This window comes from Triplophysa dalaica, chromosome 15 (genome assembly GCF_015846415.1).
Source record: "Triplophysa dalaica isolate WHDGS20190420 chromosome 15, ASM1584641v1, whole genome shotgun sequence".
Lineage (NCBI taxonomy): Eukaryota > Metazoa > Chordata > Actinopteri > Cypriniformes > Nemacheilidae > Triplophysa > Triplophysa dalaica.
Genome location: NC_079556.1, coordinates 14,298,905 through 14,321,102, shown reverse-complemented (window position 1 = coordinate 14,321,102; position 22,198 = coordinate 14,298,905). Strand labels below are relative to the sequence as shown.

The following is a 22,198-nucleotide window of genomic DNA, read 5'->3' as shown; positions in this document are numbered from 1 at the left end:
GTAGCACACATATTCTGAATGCCTTCGGCAGAATTCAAATGAGCCATTTTAATCTAGATTAATCTAGATTATTTCCTAAATTAATCTAGATAAAATTTGGTTAAAAAAAAATCTATGCCCACCACTAGTTTTTATACATTATATCAAAAGCTATAACATAATATTTTGTATGGCATCCTTTGGCCTTGATAATTGTTATTATGTTCTTTTCCACAGTCTTTGTTGTTATTGACTGTAGTTGGGCACTGAACACATTCTTAAATACAATCAGAGAAATAAATAAAATGACACTAAGGTTACATTTAGTATCACATTGTGACAGACTTCCAATAACAAATTTGTTGTTGTGTCGATGAAGGAATACGTGAGTTTTACTGATGACCTGAGGGGGTACAATTTCAGAAAAACTGAATTAGTTGCACTTATTGAAGCCCTTCTATAAAAATGGTCCTGTTTTAATTGTGCAGGACTTGTTGGTCGGAGCTGTCTGCTTGTTTATCATCAGTTTGTTGGGTTTTATTTATTCTCTTAGGATTTTCTCCATCACAGTCTTGTTCCCCCTTGTTTCTCTGAGCACATAGGACTTTGCAGTTTTCAGCAGCTCTGTGGAATATCAAGTAATGACTTATGACAGTGCCAAGCCAACCTGCTGCTCTCAGCCAGAGCCTTTTCTCCATCAATGACTGCTGATTTGGTGATGTGCTTTGAAAAAAAAGTATTTGTATAGGCCATAATTGCGCGCTGTGGGTCTTTACATCACTCAAAATTCCAATCTCCATACAAACAAGCTTGTTATTCGATGACAATCAATGTCTTAACATTCCCCAATATTTCAGTCTTTGACGTAAGATTACCAGCTGGTGTCTAAACTGGCATTAGCGTCTTATGAATCCGTCATGTTGTTCCAAGTCTTTACGGACCTCAAGTGGCAGGGGAAGCTGTGTTCTGTTGCATCTCAGGAGGTGGAGGTTTGAGAAGCCCAGGGGTTGAGGCTGCTCCCAGATTGAATTTATATGTAACAATCTGTTTCCATCTTTGCAGCAGATGACTGGCAACAACGTATATGTGATCAGTGGTAAGCAGTTGTCATTGTCAAAAGAGAAATCACAGAAAAGGCAAAAAACATGTTTCTAAAGCACTGCTTAAGGGGTTGTGATGTGTGGAAGTGGTTTTTTCAGCTTTCGTCACACTATTATTTATCTGGTGCATTAACATAAAAACAGCAAGTTCTTCAGTGTTGATGTGTTGCATGGCATTTATTTGTTTTTATTTAAACAAATCAGCAATGATGATACATGTAGTTTCACGTGGCGATTAGAGATTAAATTTCACTTTTGCAGGTCCTTAGGTTGAATAGACACAAGTGAACAAAAATGGATGTTATTCATGCAAAATAGTGCTGTCAAGTGATCGCATCCAGAATAAAGTTTGTGTTACATAGTATATTTGTACTGTGCATATTCATTTTGAATTTATAAAAACATACACATACACATAGGCCCACATGTATACATTTTTAGGAAATATTTACATGTATTAATTTTAAGGCTGTCAACCGATTAATAGCATCTCGAATAAAAGTTTTTATTTACATAACATATGTCAGTGTACTGTAAATATTATTTTTCTATTCATAAAAATAAAAATTAGGGGTTGAACGGTTCACAAAATCCACAAATTGGTTCAGATTACAGTTCTGTGGCCACAGTTTTCGGTTTGATTCAGTATACATAGTTAAAAGTTTTTCTCTTTTAAAACTCAAGAAATACCATACATCAGCACATAATATGCAGCCTTATAATCCTCTATTTACAGTATTTAATAAAATAAGTTATTCTTAAGGTCATGTCATAAAAAAACTTGCTTTAAGGCATAGACACATTGTAACACTGACAATCATAAATTAAACATATAGGTGAGATTCTGATACAGCAAGATAGATTTTGTCATTTCAACGGGCTTTTCATTTTATTTGTAAAATAAAGGTTTACCACAACTGTTGGCCTTAAATTTGAGCCAAGACCAACGTATCTGTGGTTTGTTTAAATGTTGTAGGATGTAGAGGTTGCTCTTTCCCTGCCCACAGATCTGAACGTTAGACTAGAAGCAATACTTTTCTTTCGTTTTGACATTTAATTCTGATCTAGGCTTACGTAATACATTTAGTTTAATGTAATGTTTATTCATTAACCTTTTTTTAATATTAACATGTACCTGTAAAGTTTTAAAAATACAAAATTTATATGCACAAACATATCATATACACCCATGATGTAAACATAAACTTTTATTCTGGATGCGATTAATCGTTTGACAGACCTAATTAATTCATATTTAGCAATAATTTATTAAGTTTTATATTTAACATTTTCCTTAAATATATGCATGTATGTGTATGTTTTTATAAATAAAACATTAATACACGAACAGTAAACAGACATATAATATGTTAACATAAACTTTTATTCTGGATTATTCTGATTAATCGCGACGGCACTAATGGAAAATCTAACCAATTTAAAGGCAAGAAAACATTTATTCCGTTAAAAAAACATAAGTGTAATTTCAATCAACGTACACTCTAAAAAAGGCTGGGTTAAAACAACCTAATTTGTGTTATTTTGGTAAATATGGGTTAATATGGACAAACCCAGCATTGGGTTATTTTAACCCAGCCAGTTGGGTTAAATCTTTGGCCCAACATGCTATATCAACTATTACATTGCTGGTTTAAAACAAACCCAAAATGTTTGAAAATAATAATAATAAAATCACAGAATTAATTGAAGCACTAGTAAGAATCAAAAGTTGAAGTTTCATTAAGGATCGAAGTGCAAGACAAAAGGAATTCACCAAAACTTGCAATATTTTTATATTGCAAACATAACTCACAAACTGAGTTTTGATAAATGTGTGCGCTAATGGATAAATGTAAATTAAACAAAAGTTTGATTTCCAAGACTAAATGGCACGTCAATCAATGCAAGATGTCATGATAGCATATCTCATTAGGTGACTGTTGCACGTCCCATTTGACGCGTCATTGTTCCGCTTATTCTCTAGCCTCATTTCCACACATTACATCTGTGTGTATGAAGTCATTTCCCATTCAGGTGGCATTTACCTGAGAATGAAAATAATGCTTGTAATTGTCATAATTTTCCTTAAATCCTTGTTGAGAACAAAAAGCCAAAGCACTTGCATAATGGCACATAAACACAGTGCTTAAATATGAGCAGCTTTTTTGAGAGGTGTCTGTCTTCACTGCTCTTATTGTGATATGGCATTATTGTTCTCTTCTTCCATCATTTCATGTAATTACAGCCTCTTTCTCTAAAGACTAGCGGCTCTATAGTGGACTTTCCTCTCTTAACATCAAAAGCACTAACAGGCCGTAGTTTCTTTTGTGTGACATGCATTTCATACATTAGATGTGATTGTACTACAAGATCAAACTATCAGCTATACTATGTTTAATGGCTTGACTATATCTCCTTTAATACGTTTTAAAGGTTAATTAATCAGTGTCATAATAATGCATACAAACTATGGAACATTTTTCAACTAAGTCTGCGATTGTGCCCTGCGGTGCATTCTTTTTTCCACCTATTCAACTTTTCAGAGGAATTGTTTGACCATTATATGCTTGTAATTCTGAAGGAAGAGGTCTCCACATTTTTAAATGAGCAATTTGATCAAAAACTACAAATCTGCCATCAAAAACACAAATTAAAAAAAGAGCCAAGTAAAATTTTTTTGAAAGTGAATGGTAAAACGTACCAGAAATAGCTTTGTGTGAGAAAATTGTTAAAAATGTTTTGGTCACACTTTGTATTTTACACAAATCAAAGCCGGATTATATTACAAATAACTAAGGGTCCAGTTTGTGAAATGTAGCGGCATCTAGCGGTGAAGTTACGAATTGCAACCAACAGCTCACTCCATCGCTCCCTTGGAAAGCACTATGGTGGCTGACACAAAGTAAGATTCTTTGCAGAAGGAGATAACGTATTTACGTAACGCACTCTGTAGAGCAGTTTGTCCGTTTAGGGACACTGTAGAAACATAGCAAATTCCATGCAGGGGACACGCGGTGTATATAAATCGAAATAGCTCATTCTAAGCTAATATAAACAACGCATCATTATGTATAAGGTCTTTATACACTTTTGAAGAAAGAGTTATGTACGTTTACTATATTGCATTTCTGTCAATAAATCCTCCTTAATCTTACACATTGCACCTTTAAGTAAATTACAGAATTTGTATTTTGGGTGCACTGCACCTTTAATAGAAGAGAAGACCAGCTGTGACTAGATATTATTATTGTTGGCTTTGTTTTAACATGTAGTGCTGCGTCTGAAGCTGTTACACCACATCTGAGCTTTATCAAACAGCACACAAGCAATGTTACAAGCACTCCAGCCATTTCTCTCCCGCTGACATTTGCCGTTCATTCGCATTCACATCAGCATGAATTTTCTCTGGGTCTTTTTATGCATCTTCCGTACACCTTTTCAGTTTCTCTGGCTTCAACCTTTGTTAGGTTGTTGTTCTCTTGTAAAGGACGAATAAAAGCAATCATACCTTCAATGAAGGAAGGTCAAATTGAATGTGCTTGTAAAAAGCTGGCCTTTGACTGACAATATTCAATTCGAAATATGGAAGTGTGTGGCCTACTCGTGGTTATGCTCATTTTAATGTTGAGTAACGTCTTGTCACATTACTAGGAAGAAACTAAGAGATTATTTTACAATAACCTGGTTTAGTTTTTTTTCCTCTTTATGAATATTTGTGGCTCTCACAATACCCGATTTTTACTTTACTGTAATCGTGGCCAAACAAATTCTCTGTGGCATAATATCACAATATCTGTTTAAATGGGTTTTTCATGAACAAATAATGTTATCTGTTAAATTCATATTTACTTTTGTTTATTTTGCGATTTATCTTCTTTGAGACAATAAATTGTTAAAAAATTTGGAGTGTAAAATTAGAGAGAGTATGTAACCATTGTTACTCCTAATTTCAATGGAAAACTTCAAACGGGTGCTGAATTATTTACAATGTTATCATACGTTTTGAAATAACACAATATCGATTATCATGTGTTTCAATATCGTGATAATTGACAATACCGGTATATTTTGAAATCCCTATTTGTCAAAAATAAAGTTTTTTTTTCCTATCAAAATAGTTGTTTTTTACTGCGTTTTAAGCCTGGCACATGTTACTTTGGAACATGAATATGTGGGTGGAAAGTAACTATTTGAGAGTGCCTGAACATAACTAATATTCACTTGTGTCATTTTTCTCTGTAGAGGAAAGACCAGACTGTTCCAAGAGGAGGTGTGAGGTGCAGTTTTCTCCACGATGCCCTGAGGACTCCATTTTGATTGAGGGCTATGCTCCACCAGGTGAATGTTGCCCCCTGCCCAGCCGCTGTGTGTGCAGCCCAGCCGGGTGTTTGCGGAAGGTTTGCCAGCCTGGGCACCTCAACATTCTAGTATCCAAGAGCTCAGGCAAGCCTGGGGAGTGCTGTGACCTCTACGAATGCAAGCCAGGTAATTTTTTTTTTTTTTTAGTCATTTGGCAGACGCTTTTATCCAAAGCGACTTACAGTGCACTTATTACAGGGACAATCCCCCTGGAGCAACATGGAGTAAAGTGTCTTGCTCAAGGACACACTGGTGGTGGCTGCTGGGATCGAACCAGCAACCTTTGATTTACCAGTTCAGTGGTTTAACCCACTAGACCACCATCTCCACCGATTGAGTGGATTGAGTCCAGTGTGACATATATTATCTTGTTATGTGTGAATGAACGAGACATTATTCCTGGACTGACAAAAATTTTTAATTTGGTCATAGGTGCCACTTGGCAAAATCATGTTTTTCATCAGCACGTGCCACAAACCAGCACTAACCAGTATGAAGAGTCAGGTCTGTCAAAGGTGGTCTTTTTTTGTGGCAAAACAGCATAAAGGTGTCAGCTTATACAGTTTATTTAGAAAGATTCTGTTGGGAAGAGCAAAAGCTGTGTTTCTGGAGTTTTTGGGGCGTCAATTTGTATATAATTTTTTCTGCTATATGTCTGCCTGAAGCAAAGGTAACCACTTTGCTTCAACAAGACATAAATGAACTGTAATTTAATTTGTGAATTTATAGTGATTCTTCTTTTCAATTTTGTGATTTGGGAGTTTGCCAAAGCTTTTGAGACATGCTAAAGCCGCAGAGTTGTATTTGAACAGATGTGTATGTACTTATGCTTTTGGGGACATCAGTTGTCAACCTTTACTCGAATTTACCTTTATAGTCGAATATTCCATTTTTACCCTTTTATCTTAAAACACATTCCTGGTCTTGTTGTGTATAAAGTAAATCATCAGTAGATGTTATTCCCAAGAAAACATTATGACTTTTTGCGCTGCTTGATTATGACAAAAATCATAACCATGATTATTTAGGCCAATATTGAGATACCGATTATTTAACACGATTTGAGTAATTTTTAAACAAAATAGAAAAATAAAAAACTTGGCTTTTAAACTATGAATTCAACTGCACAATATATGTAAAGAAATAGCACAGCAGAACCACTGTGAAGGAAAAGAGTGCATGGATTGATACCACAAAAATAGAGAGGATCCTTGCAAAATGGAATGGAGCACAATAATCGTTTTACCTCGATTATTAGGGTTTCGAGCACGAAGTGCTGAAAACCTATTGTTTTTGTAAGGATTTTTATTAGGGTTTCGAGCACGAAGTGCTGAAAACCTATTGTTTTTGTAAGGATTTTTATTAGGGTTCGAGCCCGTAGGGCTAGAAACCTATTGTATTTGTAGGTTTTATTAGGGTTTCGAGCACGAAGTGCTGAAAACCTATTGTTTTTGTAAGGATTTTTATTAGGGTTTCGATCACGAAGTGCTGAAAACCTATTGTTTTTGTAAGGATTTTTATTCTTATTAGGGTTTCGAGCACGAAGTGCTGAAAACCTATTGTTTTTGTAAGGATTTTTAGGGTTTCGAGCACGAAGTGCTGAAAACCTATTGTTTTTGTAAGGATTTTTATTCTTATTATTAGGGTTCGAGCCCGTAGGGCTAGAAACCTATTGTATTTGTATGTTTTATTAGGGTTTCGAGCACGAAGTGCTGAAAACCTATTGTTTTTGTAAGGATTTTTATTAGGGTTTCGAGCACGAAGTGCTGAAAACCTATTGTTTTTGTAAGGATTTTTATTATTATTATTATTTTTCCGCCATAAAACCGGTCGCCCAGCCCAAACCGTAAGTCGTAGAAACTCGACACTTGGTCATTTGGTTGTATCTGTGCAGGCTACTCAGATACAGTGACCCAGCCAAATCGGCCCATAGGTGGCGCTACAGCGATGAAAAGCGTGTTTGCGCACGTTAACGCTCGTTACTCCTAAACCGTTTGTCGCACACCCAAGTGTTTTATATCATTGTAATCATTGGCTCAAAACCTAAAAAACGTATATCCCCGATTTCATTTCCGGTATGCAAATTTTCCCGCTAATTTGCATTTTAGGAAAAAAAAAAAAAATGAACTAGTCCCTGGATTTTTGCCCGATCGGAACCAAACCAACGCTGATAAATTCTGTGGAGTGTGAATGTAAATATTCATTGAAAAAAAGTTGAAATTTCGATTCAGGGTCGCTAGGGGGCATCAAAACGTCAAACCCGGAAGTAGCCTATTTCATTAAAATGGCTATACCTAGAGAACGGTTTGAGATATCTTCACGGGGCTTAGACCATATGTGTAGACCCTCAGTCTGGGGTCACAATAAAAAAAACTCGGTGTTTGGCCACTAGGTGGCGCTATAATAGCAAAGAACTCGAAAAGGGCTATAACTAAGCAACCGTTTGCCCGATCGACTAATTATTTGGTATGGTGTGTCTTTGTGTCATGAACCTTGACTGTATAAAAGGACTTCTGCGTATCTCAAAAAACAAGTCTGCCATCGGTCAATTAAATGTGAGCACTCATTATACCGGGTAAACGGAGGCCGATCAAAACGACACTCGCTGGGCTTATTTGCCTCATGGTCCTGAAGGTCTGTAAGAAACATGAACTCATTCGGCCACCGGGGGGCGAAATAATGCTTTTGGAGTGCTTAATCAATTCTGTATCACGTGACATTTGACATATAAAGAAACTATTGGTATCATATGATAGCTCTTCTCATTCTGAACAACTTTGCCTCTGGACACGCGTCTGTCAATCAAACGGTTTGTGAGTTATCGCTGATGATGTCAAAACCTACTTTCGCGAACTAGTCCTTGGTTTTTCAACCAATCGGAACCAAACCAATGCAGATGACTTCTGTGGAGTGTGAATGTAAATAATCATTGAAAAAAAGTTGAAATTTCTTTTCACCGTTGCTTAGGGACGCCAAAACTTAAAATGGGCGGATCCTATCACATTAAAATGGCCATAAATCCAGAAGGTTTTAACATATCATCATGGGGCTCAGTTGATATGTGTAGACCATCACTCCGAGGTCACGTACAAAAGAAGGTAGCGTTTGGACACTAGGTGGCGCTAAAACAGTAAAAATGGCAAAATTGACGTGTATCTCATATCTTTAACAAATGTGTATCACATGACATTTGACACTTACACAAACTAATGATATCATTTAATAGTCCTCCTCTTCATTCTGAACAACTTTGCCTCTTGATCCATTGATGTCACTCAAACGGTTCACGAGTTATCGGTGATGGTGTTTAAAACTGACTTTTGCTAACTAGTTCTTTGATTTTTTTAAGCAATTTCAAAATTCTCTATTGCAGGTACATTATAATTGATCATAAAGATTATGAAATGACCATGCCAGTAAACATTCATAACATTTAGTTTGATAATTATTCAAGGGAATGTATTCATTTATACAACACATCTCTTAGATGGTGTGTGACTATGTTCCACATTATAAATCTGGTGGCGAAATGGCCAGGCTCTGTTCACGACTCAAGTATCTTCAGAGAGTTATGCACATTATTTGGACGTGACAAGTCAAATAGACTTTACAAACTAACTGGATTACTAATTTTGGGCCTTTTTGGGCCTAACAGAACTGCATTTTTCTATTATACAGGTGACTATGATGGAATCCTGCTAGGGGACAAAGGCTACACATGCAGGCAGTATTTTATGACACCATTACCTGACACCAACCAACTTTGAATAACTTTATTTTGTTGTTTTTATTAAGGGAAAACAGCTAGTCATGAGTGTGTAATCATGCAAAGCTACTTTGAGCTGATACTGATAATTTCTGTAATTTTTCTGTGTTGGTGGGAGTTTGATCCGTCGTGGGTTCGTTGGGGTCTGACCCCTTACACTGTTCGTGGATGCACTGCTCCATTGAATGGCATAAATACTCGAAACCCGCTTAAAGGCTGCTTGCAGCTTTAATTATTATTATTATTTTTCCGCCATAAAACCGGTCGCCCAGCCCAAACCGTAAGTCGTAGAAACTCGACACTTGGTCATTTGGTTGTATCTGTGCAGGCTACTCAGATACAGTGACCCAGCCAAATCGGCCCATAGGTGGCGCTACAGCGATGAAAAGCGTGTTTGCGCACGTTAACGCTCGTTACTCCTAAACCGTTTGTCGCACACCCAAGTGTTTTATATCATTGTAATCATTGGCTCAAAAGCTAAAAAACGTATATCCCCGATTTCATTTCCGGTATGCAAATTTTCCCGCTAATTTGCATTTTAGAAAAAAAAAAAAAAATGAACTAGTCCCTGGATTTTTGCCCGATCGGAACCAAACCAACGCTGATAAATTCTGTGGAGTGTGAATGTAAATATTCATTGAAAAAAAGTTGAAATTTCGATTCAGGGTCGCTAGGGGGCATCAAAACGTCAAACCCGGAAGTAGCCTATTTCATTAAAATGGCTATACCTAGAGAACGGTTTGAGATATCTTCACGGGGCTTAGACCATATGTGAAGACCCTCATTCCGGGGTCACAATAAAAAAAACTCGGTGTTTGGCCACTAGGTGGCGCTATAATAGCAAAGAACTCGAAAAGGGCTATAACTAAGCAACCGTTTGCCCGATCGACTAATTATTTGTTATGGTGTGTCTTTGTGTCATGAACCTTGACTGTATAAAAGGACTTTGGCGTTTCTCAAAAATCATGTCTGCCAACGGTCAACGAAGTTTGAGCACTCATTAGACCGGGTTAACTGAGGCCGATCGAAACGACACTTGCTGGACTTGTTCGACTCATGGTCCTGAAGGTCTATAAGAAACGTGAACTTATTCGGCCACCGGGGGGCGAAATAACGCTTTTGGAGTGCATAAACAACTGTGTATCACGTGACATTTGACATATACAGAAACTATTGTATCATATGATAGCTCTTCTCATTCTGAACAACTTTGCTTCTAGACACGCTTCTGTCAATCAAACGGTTTTTGAGTTATCGCTGATGATGTCAAAACCTACTTTCGCGAACTAGTCCTTGGTTTTTCAACCAATCGGAACCAAACCAATGCAGATGACATCTGTGGAGTGTGAATGTAAATAATCATTGAAAAAAAGTTGAAATTTCCTTTCACCATTGCTTAGGGATGCCAAAACTTAAAATGGGCGGATCCTATCACATTAAAATGGCCATAAATCCAGAATGGCTTCACATATCATCATGCGGCTCGGAACATATGTGTAGACCATCACTCCAAGGTCACGTACAAAAGAAGGTAGCGTTTGGACACTAGGTGGCGCTAAAACAGTAAAATTGACGTGTATCTCATATCTTAAACAATTGTGTATCACATGACATTTGACACTTACACAAACTAATGATATCAATTAATAGTCCTCCTCTTCATTCTGAACAACTTTGCCTCTTGATTCATTGATGTCACACAAACGGTTCACGAGTTATCGGTGATGGTGTTTAAAACTGACTTTTGCTAACTAGTTCTTTGATTTTTTTAAGCAATTTCAAAATTCTCTATTGCAGGTACATTATAATTGATCATAAAGATTATGAAATGACCATGCCAGTAAACATTCATAACATTTAGTTTGATAATTATTCAAGGGAATGTATTCATTTATACAACACATCTCTTAGATGGTGTGTGACTATGTTCCACATTATAAATCTGGTGGCGAAATGGCCAGGCTCTGTTCACGACTCAAGTATCTTCAGAGAGTTATGCACATTATTTGGACGTGACAAGTCAAATAGACTTTACAAACTAACTGGATTACTAATTTTGGGCCTTTTTGGGCCTAACAGAACTGCATTTTTCTATTATACAGGTGACTATGATGGAATCCTGCTAGTGGACAAAGGCTACACCTGCAGGCAGTATTTTATGACACCATTACCTGACACCAACCAACTTTGAATAAGTTTATTTTGTTGTTTTTATTAAGGGAAAACAGCTAGTCATGAGTGTGTAATCATGCAACGCTACTTTGAGGTGATACTGATCATTTCTATAATTTTTCTGTGTGTGGGACTTTGATCCATCGTGGGTTCGTTGGGGTTTGACCCCTTAGCCTGTTCGTGGATGCATAACTGCATTGAATGGCGCAAATTCTCGAAACCCGCTTAAAGGCTGCTTGCAGCTTTAATTCTTATTATTATTATTCTGCCCTAAAACTGATGCTGCAGCCCAAACCGTAAGGCCGACAGAGCTGAGGCTTGGTCAGATGGTAGTAGTCCTTGTCGCTACTCAGAAACACGGAACCAGCCAAATCGGCCCATAGGTGGCGCTACAGCGATGCCTAACGCGTTTGCGCTCGTTACTCCTAAACCCTTTGTCGCACACCCAAGTGTTTTATATCAGAGTAATCATTGACTCAAAACTTAAAAAACGTATATCTCCGATTTCATTTCCGGTATGCAAATTTTTTCGCTAATTAGCATTTTATGAAAAAAAAAAAAAATGAACTAGTCCCTGGATTTTTGCCCTATCGTAACCAAACCAACGCTGATGAGTTCTGTGGAGTGTGAATGTAAATAATTATCAAAAAAAAGTTGAATTTTTAATTCACGGCCGCTAGGTGGCGCTAAAACGTCCAAACCGGAAGTGGCATATTTAGCTAAAACGGCCATAACTCATAAACCGTTTGAGATATCTCCATGGGGCGTGGAACACATGTGTAGACCCTCAGTCCGGGGTCACAATAAAAAAAATGCGGCGTTTGGCCACTAGATGGCGCTATAATTTGAATGAGTTAGAAAATGGCTATAACTACGCAATCCTTTGCCCGATTGACTTGATATTTGGTATGGTGGGTCTTTGTCTCATGCTACATGAATAACTAAAAGGACATGGGCGTATCTCAAAAAACATGGCCGCCATTGGCCAATGAAGTTTGAGCGCTCATTACACCGGGTTAACTGAGGCCGATCAAAACGACACTCGCTGGGCTTATTCGTCTCATGGTCCTTAAGGTCTGCAAGAAATGTGAACTCATTCGGCCACCGGGGGGCGAAATAACGCTTTAGGAGTGCTTGTACAATTGTGTATCAAGTGACAATTGACATGTATCCAAACTAATGTAATCATTTGATAGCTCTCCTTATTCTGAGCAACTTTGCCTCTGGAACCATTTCTGTCGATCAAACGGTTCATGAGTTATCGCTGATGATGTCGAAAACATACTTTCGCGAACTAGTTGTTGGTTTTTCGACCGATTGGAACCAAAACAATGCAGATGACTTCTGTGGAAGGTGATTGTTAATAATTATCGAAAAAAAGTAGAAATTTCCTTTCACGGTCGCTTAGGGGCGCCAAAATTTAAAAATTGGCGGGGCCTATCACATTTAAATGGCCATAAATCCAGAACGGCTTAACATATCATCATGGGGCTCGGGAAATATGTGTATACCATCACTCCGAGGTCACCTACAAGATAACGTGGTGTTTGGACACTAGGTGGCGCTATACCAGTAATAATGGTAAAATTGAAGTGTATTTCTTTGTTTAAACAATTGTCTATCACGTGACTTTTGTCATTTACATAAAGTATTGACATCATATGATAGTTCTCCTCATTCTGAACAACTCTGCCTCTTGATCTATTGATGTCAATCAAATGGTTCCCAAGTTATCGGTGATGATGTTAAAAACCTACTTTTGCATACTAATTTTAGGTCTTTCAAGCAATTTCAAAATTTTCACCACAGTACAATTCTCTGGACTCTCTAGATAAATAATTATCAAAGACATGTTGATTTTTTTCATTTGTGTGACCATAACAGGGTCCTTTATTATATTAACCTCAAAAGTCTGCCTGAAAGCTCGCTGCTCCTTAAGAAATAATCCAACTGACTTGCCATTAAGTACTATTGTACATGTTATGACACTTAACAAGCAGGCAAAATGTGAAGGTCATTGTTAGAGGCATGCCTTCATAACAGTCAAAAGGTGAAATATCATTCATTTCAATGGCTTTTTTACAGTCAACAGATCACAATGCATATACTTCAATGCACTGTCCATTGTAGCGCCTTATCGTGCACTGCAGTGTGTATTATATGTGCATACGTGTGCATGGATTTCATATTCTGTGTTTGTGTGTGTGTGTGTGTGTGTGTATATGTATTTATGGATATTATGTCTCTGTGTATAATAAGAGTGTGCATGTACTGTATAGTTCTGTGTGTCGTGTGTGATTGAGACTGTGCATGTGTGTGGAATGAAATGTGTCTGACAGGAAGACAGTGTTAGAAATTAAATGTATTACACATTAAACGTTTCTCTATATTTACACATCTATAAATATAGCAAATGTCTGGCTGCTTTTATGATGCTGTGTTGATATATATATATACAACACACCTTAATTAGATAAAACCAGTTTAATTGCATGTAAACCCAAATTGCTACTCAGCCAGTCACATGGCAGCAACTCAATGCATTTATGGAATTAGACATGGTAAACATGACTTCCTGAAGTCCCAACCAAACATCAAAATGGGATATACTGTATTATGTGAGGTGTTTTTATAAAATTAAGCATAATTTAAATGCCACAGCATTCTAGAATATTATGAATGTGAATCAATGTATCTATTTAAGATGCTCCTGGCCCTAAGCCTTAAGCTTTTTTTATACACGTCTATCATAATGTGTGGCAGGTGCCATGCCACATCCATAGGAACTAAACAGGTTAACTTAGCAACCATTAAGCTAGACCTATATCTCTGGAACTGAACATCGTAGAGACATGAGAATTGGTTAATTTCACTCGTCCCTCAGGTATTATCGGTTTAAACCTGTTTTTGCATACGAGTGTAAGCATGCGTGGTCTGTATTAACCGTTGGTGACCACTTCTTTCATTTTTCTGGTTATAAGTAAGTGTCATCCATTGCGGATGTGTTATGGTGCGATTCCTGACCGTAGTCAGCGAAGGCAGTCGACCTTAGTCCCCTTAGACTGCTCGAACCCGATGATTGCTGCTTGCAGCTATATTTATTATTATTATTTTTCCGCCTTAAAACCGGTCGCCCAGCCCAAACCGTAAGTCGTAGAAACTTGAGGCTTGGTCAGTTGGTTGTATCTGTGCAGGCTACTCAGATACAGTGACCCAGCCATATCGGCCCATAGGTGGCGCTACAGCGATGCTGAACGCGTTTGGGCTCGTTACTCCTAAACCGTTTGTCGCACACCCAAGTGTCTTATATCAGTGTAATCATTGGCTCAAAACTTAAAAAACGTATATCTCCGATTTCATTTCCGGTATGCAAATTTTTCCGCTAATTTGCATTTTATGAAAAAAATAAAAAATGAACTAGTCCCTGGATTTTTGCCCGATCGGAACCAAACCAACGCTGATAAATTCTGTAGAGTGTGAATGTAAATATTCATTGAAAAAAAGTCGAAATTTCGATTCAGGGTCGCTAGGGGGCATCAAAACGTCAAACCCGGAAGTAACCTATTTCATTAAAATGGCTATACCTAGAGAACGGTTTGAGATATCTTCACCGGGCTTAGAACATATGTGTAGAACCTCAGTCCGGGGTCACAATAAAAAAAACTCGGTGTTTGACCACTAGGTGGCGCTATAATAGTAACAAACTCGAAAAGGGCTATAACTATCCAACCGTTTGCCCGATCGACATATTATTTGGTATGGTGTGTCTTTGTGTCATGAACCTTGACTGTATAAAAGGACTTTGGCGTATCTCAAAAAACATGTCTGCCATCGGTCAATTAAATGTGAGCACTCATTAGACAGGGTTAACTGACGCTGATAAAAACGACACTTGCTGGGTTTATTTGCCTCATGGTCCTGAAGGTCTGTAAGAAACATGAACTCATTCGGCCACCGGGGGGCGAAATAATGCTTTTGGAGTGCTTAATCAATTCTGTATCACGTGACATTTGACATATACAGAAACTATTGGTATCATAAGATTGCTCTTCTCATTCTGAACAACTTTGCCTCTGGACACGCGTCTGTCAATCAAACGGTTTGTGAGTTATCGCTGATGATGTCAAAACCTACTTTCGCGAACTAGTCCTTGGTTTTTCAACCAATCGGAACCAAACCAATGCAGATGACTTCTGTGGAGTGTGAATGTAAATAATCATTGAAAAAAAGTTGAAATTTCTTTTCACCGTTGCTTAGGGACGCCAAAACTTAAATGGGCAGATCCTATCACATTAAAATGGCCATAAATCCAGAAGGGCTTAACATATCATCATAGGGCTCAGTTGATATGTGTAGACCATCACTCCGAGGTCACGTACAAAAGAAGGTAGCGTTTGGACACTAGGTGGCGCTAAAACAGTAAAAATGGCAAAATTGACGTGTATCTCATATCTTAAACAATTGTGTATCACATGACATTTGACACTTACACAAACTAATGATATCATTTAATAGTCCTCCTCTTCATTCTGAACAACTTTGCCTCTTGATCCATTGATGTCACACAAACGGTTCACGAGTTATCGGTGATGGTGTTTAAAACTGACTTTTGCTAACTAGTTCTTTGATTTTTTTAAGCAATTTCAAAATTCTCTATTGCAGGTACATTATAATTGATCATAAAGATTATGAAATGACCATGCCAGTAAACATTCATAACATTTAGTTTGATAATTATTTAAGGGAATGTATTCAATTATACAACAAATCTCTTAGATGGTGTGTGACTATGTTCCACATTATAAATGTGGTAGCGAAATGGCCAGGCTCTGTGCACGACTCAAGTATCTTCAGAGAGTTATGCACATTATTTGGACGTGACAAGTCAAATAGACTTTACAAACTAACTGGATTACTAATTTTGGGCCTTTTTGGGCCTAACAGAACTGCATTTTTCTATTATACAGGAGACTATGATGGAATCCTGCTAGGGGACAAAGGCTACACCTGCAGGCAGTATTTTATGACACCATTACCTGACACCAACCAACTTTGAATAAGTTTATTTTGTTGTTTTTATTAAGGGAAAACAGCTAGTCATGAGTGTGTAATCATGCAACGCTACTTTGAGGTGATACTGATCATTTCTATAATTTTTCTGTGTGTGGGACTTTGATCCATCGTGGGTTCGTTGGGGTTTGACCCCTTAGCCTGTTCGTGGATGCATAACTGCATTGAATGGCGCAAATTCTCGAAACCCGCTTAAAGGCTGCTTGCAGCTTTAATTATTCTTATTAGGGTTTCGAGCACGAAGTGCTGAAAACCTATTGTTTTTGTAAGGATTTTTATTAGGGTTTCGAGCACGAAGTGCTGAAAACCTATTGTTTTTGTAAGGATTTTTATTAGGGTTTCGAGCACGAAGTGCTGAAAACCTATTGTTTTTGTAAGGATTTTTATTAGGGTTCGAGCCCGAAGGGCTAGAAACCTATTGTATTTGTTGGTTTTATTATTCTTCTTCTTATTATTATTCTGCCATAAAACTGATACTGCAGCCCAAACCGTAAGGCCGACAGAGCTGAGACTTGGTCAGATGGTAGTAGTCCTTGTCGCTACTCAGATACACGGAGCCAGCCATATCGACCCATAGGTGGCGCTATAGCAATACCAAACGCGTTTGCGCTTGTTACTCCGAAACCGTTTGTCGCACACCCAAGTGTCTTATATCAGTGTAATCACTGGCTCAAAACTTAAAAAACGTATATCTCCGATTTCATTTCCGCCATTATAGATTTTTCGCTAATTAGCATTTTATGAAAAAAAAAAAAAATGAACTAGTCCCTGGATTTTTGCCCTATTGGAACCAAACCAACGCTGATGAGTTCTGTGGAGTGTGAATATGAATAATTATAAAAAAAAAGTTCAATTTTCAATTCACGGTCGCTAGGTGGCGCTAAAACATCCAAACCGGAAGTAACATATTTAGCTAAAATGGCCATAACTCCTGAACTGTTTGAGATATCTTCATGGGGCTTGGAACACATGTGTAGACCCTCAGTCCGGGGTCACAATAAAAAAACAGTGGCGTTTGGCCACTAGATGGCGCTATAATTTGAATGAGCTAGAAAATGGCTATAACTACGCAACAGTTTGCCTGATTGACTTATTATTTGGTATGGTGTGTCTTTGTCTCATTCTACATAAACATCTAAATGGACATTGGCGTATATCAAAAAACATGGCCGCCATTGGTCGATGAAGTTTGAGCACTCATTACGCCGGGTTAACGGAGGCCGATCAAAACGCCACTCACTGGGCTTATTTGTCTCATGGTCCTGACGGTGTGTAAGAAACATGAACTTATTCGGCCACCGGGGGGCGTAATAGCGCTTTTGGAGTGCATGCACAACTGTGTATCACGTGATATTTGACATTTACCCAAACTATGGTTATAATATGATAGTACTCTTCATTCTGAGCAACTTTGCCTCTGGAACAACTTCAATCGATCAAACGGTTTGTGAGTTATCGCTGATGATGTCAAAAACCTACTTTCGCGAACTAGTTCCTGGTTTTTCAACCGATCGGAACCAAACCAATGCAGATGACTTCTGTGGAGTGTGAATGTAAATAATCATTGAAAAAAAGTTGAAATTTTTCTTTCACCGCTGCTTAGGGACGCCAAAACTTAAAATGGTCTGAGCCTATCACATTAAAATGGCCATAAATCCAGAACGGCTTAACATATCATCATGGGGCTCAGATGATATGTGTAGACCATCACTCCAAGGTCACATACAAAGGAAGGTGGCGTTTGGATACTAGGTGGCGCTAAAACATTAAAAAAGGCAAAATGTACATGTATTTTGGTGGCCTGGACAACTTTGTGTCATGTGACATTTGACTAATACACAAACTATTGATATCAAACGATAGATCTCCTCATTCATAACAACTTTGCCTCTTGAACCATTGATGTCTATCAAATGGTTTGTGAGTTATTGGTGATGATGTATAAAACCTACTTTTGCAAACTTGTTCAAGGATTTTCAAGCAATTACAAAATTTCCACCACAGTACATTTCTCTGGACTCTCTAGGTCAATAATCATCAAAAACATGTTGAGTTTTTTTTTTGTGACCATAACAGGGTCCTTTATTATATTAGCGTGAAACGAGTGTGGTGAAGGTCACCACTCCTTAATAATTAATCCAACTGACTTGCCATTAAGTACTATTATACATATTATGACACAAAACAAGCATGCAACATGTGATTCTTATCGGAAGAGGCATGCCTTCAGAACAGTCAAAAAGGTGAAATATCATACATTTAAAATTACTATTTTAAACTTGTCTTTAATAAATACATCATTTGCTAGTCAAATTGCTAATCAGCCAGTCACATAGCATAAACTCAATCCATTTTGGCTTCTAGACGTGGTAAACACACTTGCTGAAGTTCAAACCGAGCATCAAAATGGAGAAACAATTGGATATATGGTATGGGATATATTAGATAACACATACCACCTGAGGATTGTTGCCAACCATGTCCATGTTTTGATGGCTACTTCCAGCAGTAAAAAAAATCGACCATGTCAGAAAGCTCAAATGATCTCAAACTGGTTTCTTGAACATGACAATGAGCTCACTGTACTCCAATGTCCTTCAGAGTCACCAGACTCAACCAAATAAGCATCACTTAAATGGCAAGGTCTTCTGGAATATTGTTGCAGACCATGAATGTGAATCAATTATCTATTTAAATTGGTCGTATTTTTTTTATCAATTCTTCAGAACACAAAATAAGCTATTTTGAAGAATGTGCATTGTATTAAAAAAAAGACCTATATATGTGCAATAGAATGTTTTAGAGACACAGGAGTTGCTTTGTTTTGCTAATGGCTTCATTCTTTATCAATTGACAGCTGCCAAGCCACGCCCTTAGCAACCAAACAGATTATTTTTTGCAATCGTCTAGCCAGACCTACATCTCTGCAGTAGAATATTATAAAGACACGGGGCTTGGTTCGTTTGACCTGTGGTTTAATGTGTTATGAATTGACAGGTATTAAATGACACCCATGGCAACCGAACAGGTTAGCTTAGCAACCGTTTAGCAAGATCTCTATCTCTGCAACAAATCATCATAGAGACATGAGAATTGGTTTATTGCACTCGTCCCTTAGGTATTATCGGTTTACGCCCGTTTTTGCATACGAGTGTACGCATGCATGGTCTGTATTAAAAGTTACCAACCGTTTCTGTCATATTTCTTGGTGTGGAAGAGTGTCATTCGTTGTGGATTTGTTACGGTGCCATTCCTGAGCCTAGTTGACAATGGCAAGGCCAATAGAGGCCTTAGACTGCTCGAACCCGCTAAATGCTGCTTGCAGCTTTAATTATTATTATTATTTTTCCGCCATAAAACCGGTCGCCCAGCCCAAACCGTAAGTCGTAGAAACTCGACACTTGGTCATTTGGTTGTATCTGTGCAGGCTACTCAGATACAGTGACCCAGCCAAATCGGCCCATAGGTGGCGCTACAGCGATGAAAAGCGTGTTTGCGCACGTTAACGCTCGTTACTCCTAAACCGTTTGTCGCACACCCAAGTGTTTTATATCATTGTAATCATTGGCTCAAAAGCTAAAAAACGTATATCCCCGATTTCATTTCCGGTATGCAAATTTTCCCGCTAATTTGCATTTTAGAAAAAAAAAAAAAAATGAACTAGTCCCTGGATTTTTGCCCGATCGGAACCAAACCAACGCTGATAAATTCTGTGGAGTGTGAATGTAAATATTCATTGAAAAAAAGTTGAAATTTCGATTCAGGGTCGCTAGGGGGCATCAAAACGTCAAACCCGGAAGTAGCCTATTTCATTAAAATGGCTATACCTAGAGAACGGTTTGAGATATCTTCACGGGGCTTAGACCATATGTGTAGACCCTCAGTCCGGGGTCACAATAAAAAAAACTCGGTGTTTGGCCACTAGGTGGCGCTATAATAGCAAAGAACTCGAAAAGGGCTATAACTAAGCAACCGTTTGCCCGATCGACTAATTATTTGTTATGGTGTGTCTTTGTGTCATGAACCTTGACTGTGTAAAAGGACTTTGGCGTTTCTCAAAAATCATGTCTGCCAACGGTCAACGAAGTTTGAGCACTCATTAGACCGGGTTAACTGAGGCCGATCGAAACGACACTTGCTGGACTTGTTCGACTCATGGTCCTGAAGGTCTATAAGAAACGTGAACTTATTCGGCCACCGGGGGGCGAAATAACGCTTTTGGAGTGCATAAACAACTGTGTATCACGTGACATTTGACATATACAGAAACTATTGTATCATATGATAGCTCTTCTCATTCTGAACAACTTTGCTTCTAGACACGCTTCTGTCAATCAAACGGTTTTTGAGTTATCGCTGATGATGTCAAAACCTACTTTCGCGAACTAGTCCTTGGTTCTTCAACCAATCGGAACCAAACCAATGCAGATGACATCTGTGGAGTGTGAATGTAAATAATCATTGAAAAAAAGTTGAAATTTCCTTTCACCATTGCTTAGGGATGCCAAAACTTAAAATGGGCGGATCCTATCACATTAAAATGGCCATAAATCCAGAATGGCTTCACATATCATCATGCGGCTCGGAACATATGTGTAGACCATCACTCCAAGGTCACGTACAAAAGAAGGTAGCGTTTGGACACTAGGTGGCGCTAAAACAGTAAAATTGACGTGTATCTCATATCTTAAACAATTGTGTATCACATGACATTTGACACTTACACAAACTAATGATATCAATTAATAGTCCTCCTCTTCATTCTGAACAACTTTGCCTCTTGATTCATTGATGTCACACAAACGGTTCACGAGTTATCGGTGATGGTGTTTAAAACTGACTTTTGCTAACTAGTTCTTTGATTTTTTTAAGCAATTTCAAAATTCTCTATTGCAGGTACATTATAATTGATCATAAAGATTATGAAATGACCATGCCAGTAAACATTCATAACATTTAGTTTGATAATTATTCAAGGGAATGTATTCAATTATACAACAAATCTCTTAGATGGTGTGTGACTATGTTCCACATTATAAATGTAGTAGCGAAATGGCCAGGCTCTGTGCACGACTCAAGTATCTTCAGAGAGTTATGCACATTATTTGGACGTGACAAGTCAAATAGACTTTACAAACTAACTGGATTACTAATTTTGGGCCTTTTTGGGCCTAACAGAACTGCATTTTTCTATTATACAGGTGACTATGATGGAATCCTGCTAGGCGACAAAGGCTACACCTGCAGGCAGTAGTTTATGACACCATTACCTGACACCAACCAACTTTGAATAAGTTTATTTTGTTGTTTTTATTAAGGGAAAACAGCTAGTCATGAGTGTGTAATCATGCAACGCTACTTTGAGGTGATACTGATCATTTCTATAATTTTTCTGTGTGTGGGACTTTGATCCATCGTGGGTTCGTTGGGGTTTGACCCCTTAGCCTGTTCGTGGATGCATAACTGCATTGAATGGCGCAAATTCTCGAAACCCGCTTAAAGGCTGCTTGCAGCTTTAATTATTATTATTATTTTTCCGCCATAAAACCGGTCGCCCAGCCCAAACCGTAAGTCGTAGAAACTCGACACTTGGTCATTTGGTTGTATCTGTGCAGGCTACTCAGATACAGTGACCCAGCCAAATCGGCCCATAGGTGGCGCTACAGCGATGAAAAGCGTGTTTGCGCACGTTAACGCTCGTTACTCCTAAACCGTTTGTCGCACACCCAAGTGTTTTATATCATTGTAATCA

The 22,198-nt window shown here is 38.0% G+C and overlaps 1 protein-coding gene across 2 annotated transcripts in view; it reads left to right on the top strand.

The window, feature by feature from the left end:
• crim1 (cysteine rich transmembrane BMP regulator 1 (chordin-like)) overlaps nt 1–22,198 on the top strand; it is a 190,316-nt gene that overhangs the window by 59,496 nt on the left and 108,622 nt on the right. Inside the window, exons 3-4 of one of the 2 annotated variants that reach the window (XM_056767337.1) lie at nt 5,322–5,564; nt 5,871–5,942. In XM_056767337.1, the coding sequence (XP_056623315.1) occupies nt 5,322–5,564; nt 5,871–5,942 (315 nt within the window). The remainder of the gene's footprint in view (nt 1–5,321; nt 5,565–5,870; nt 5,943–22,198) is intronic. The other variant, XM_056767338.1, reaches the window with a different exon arrangement.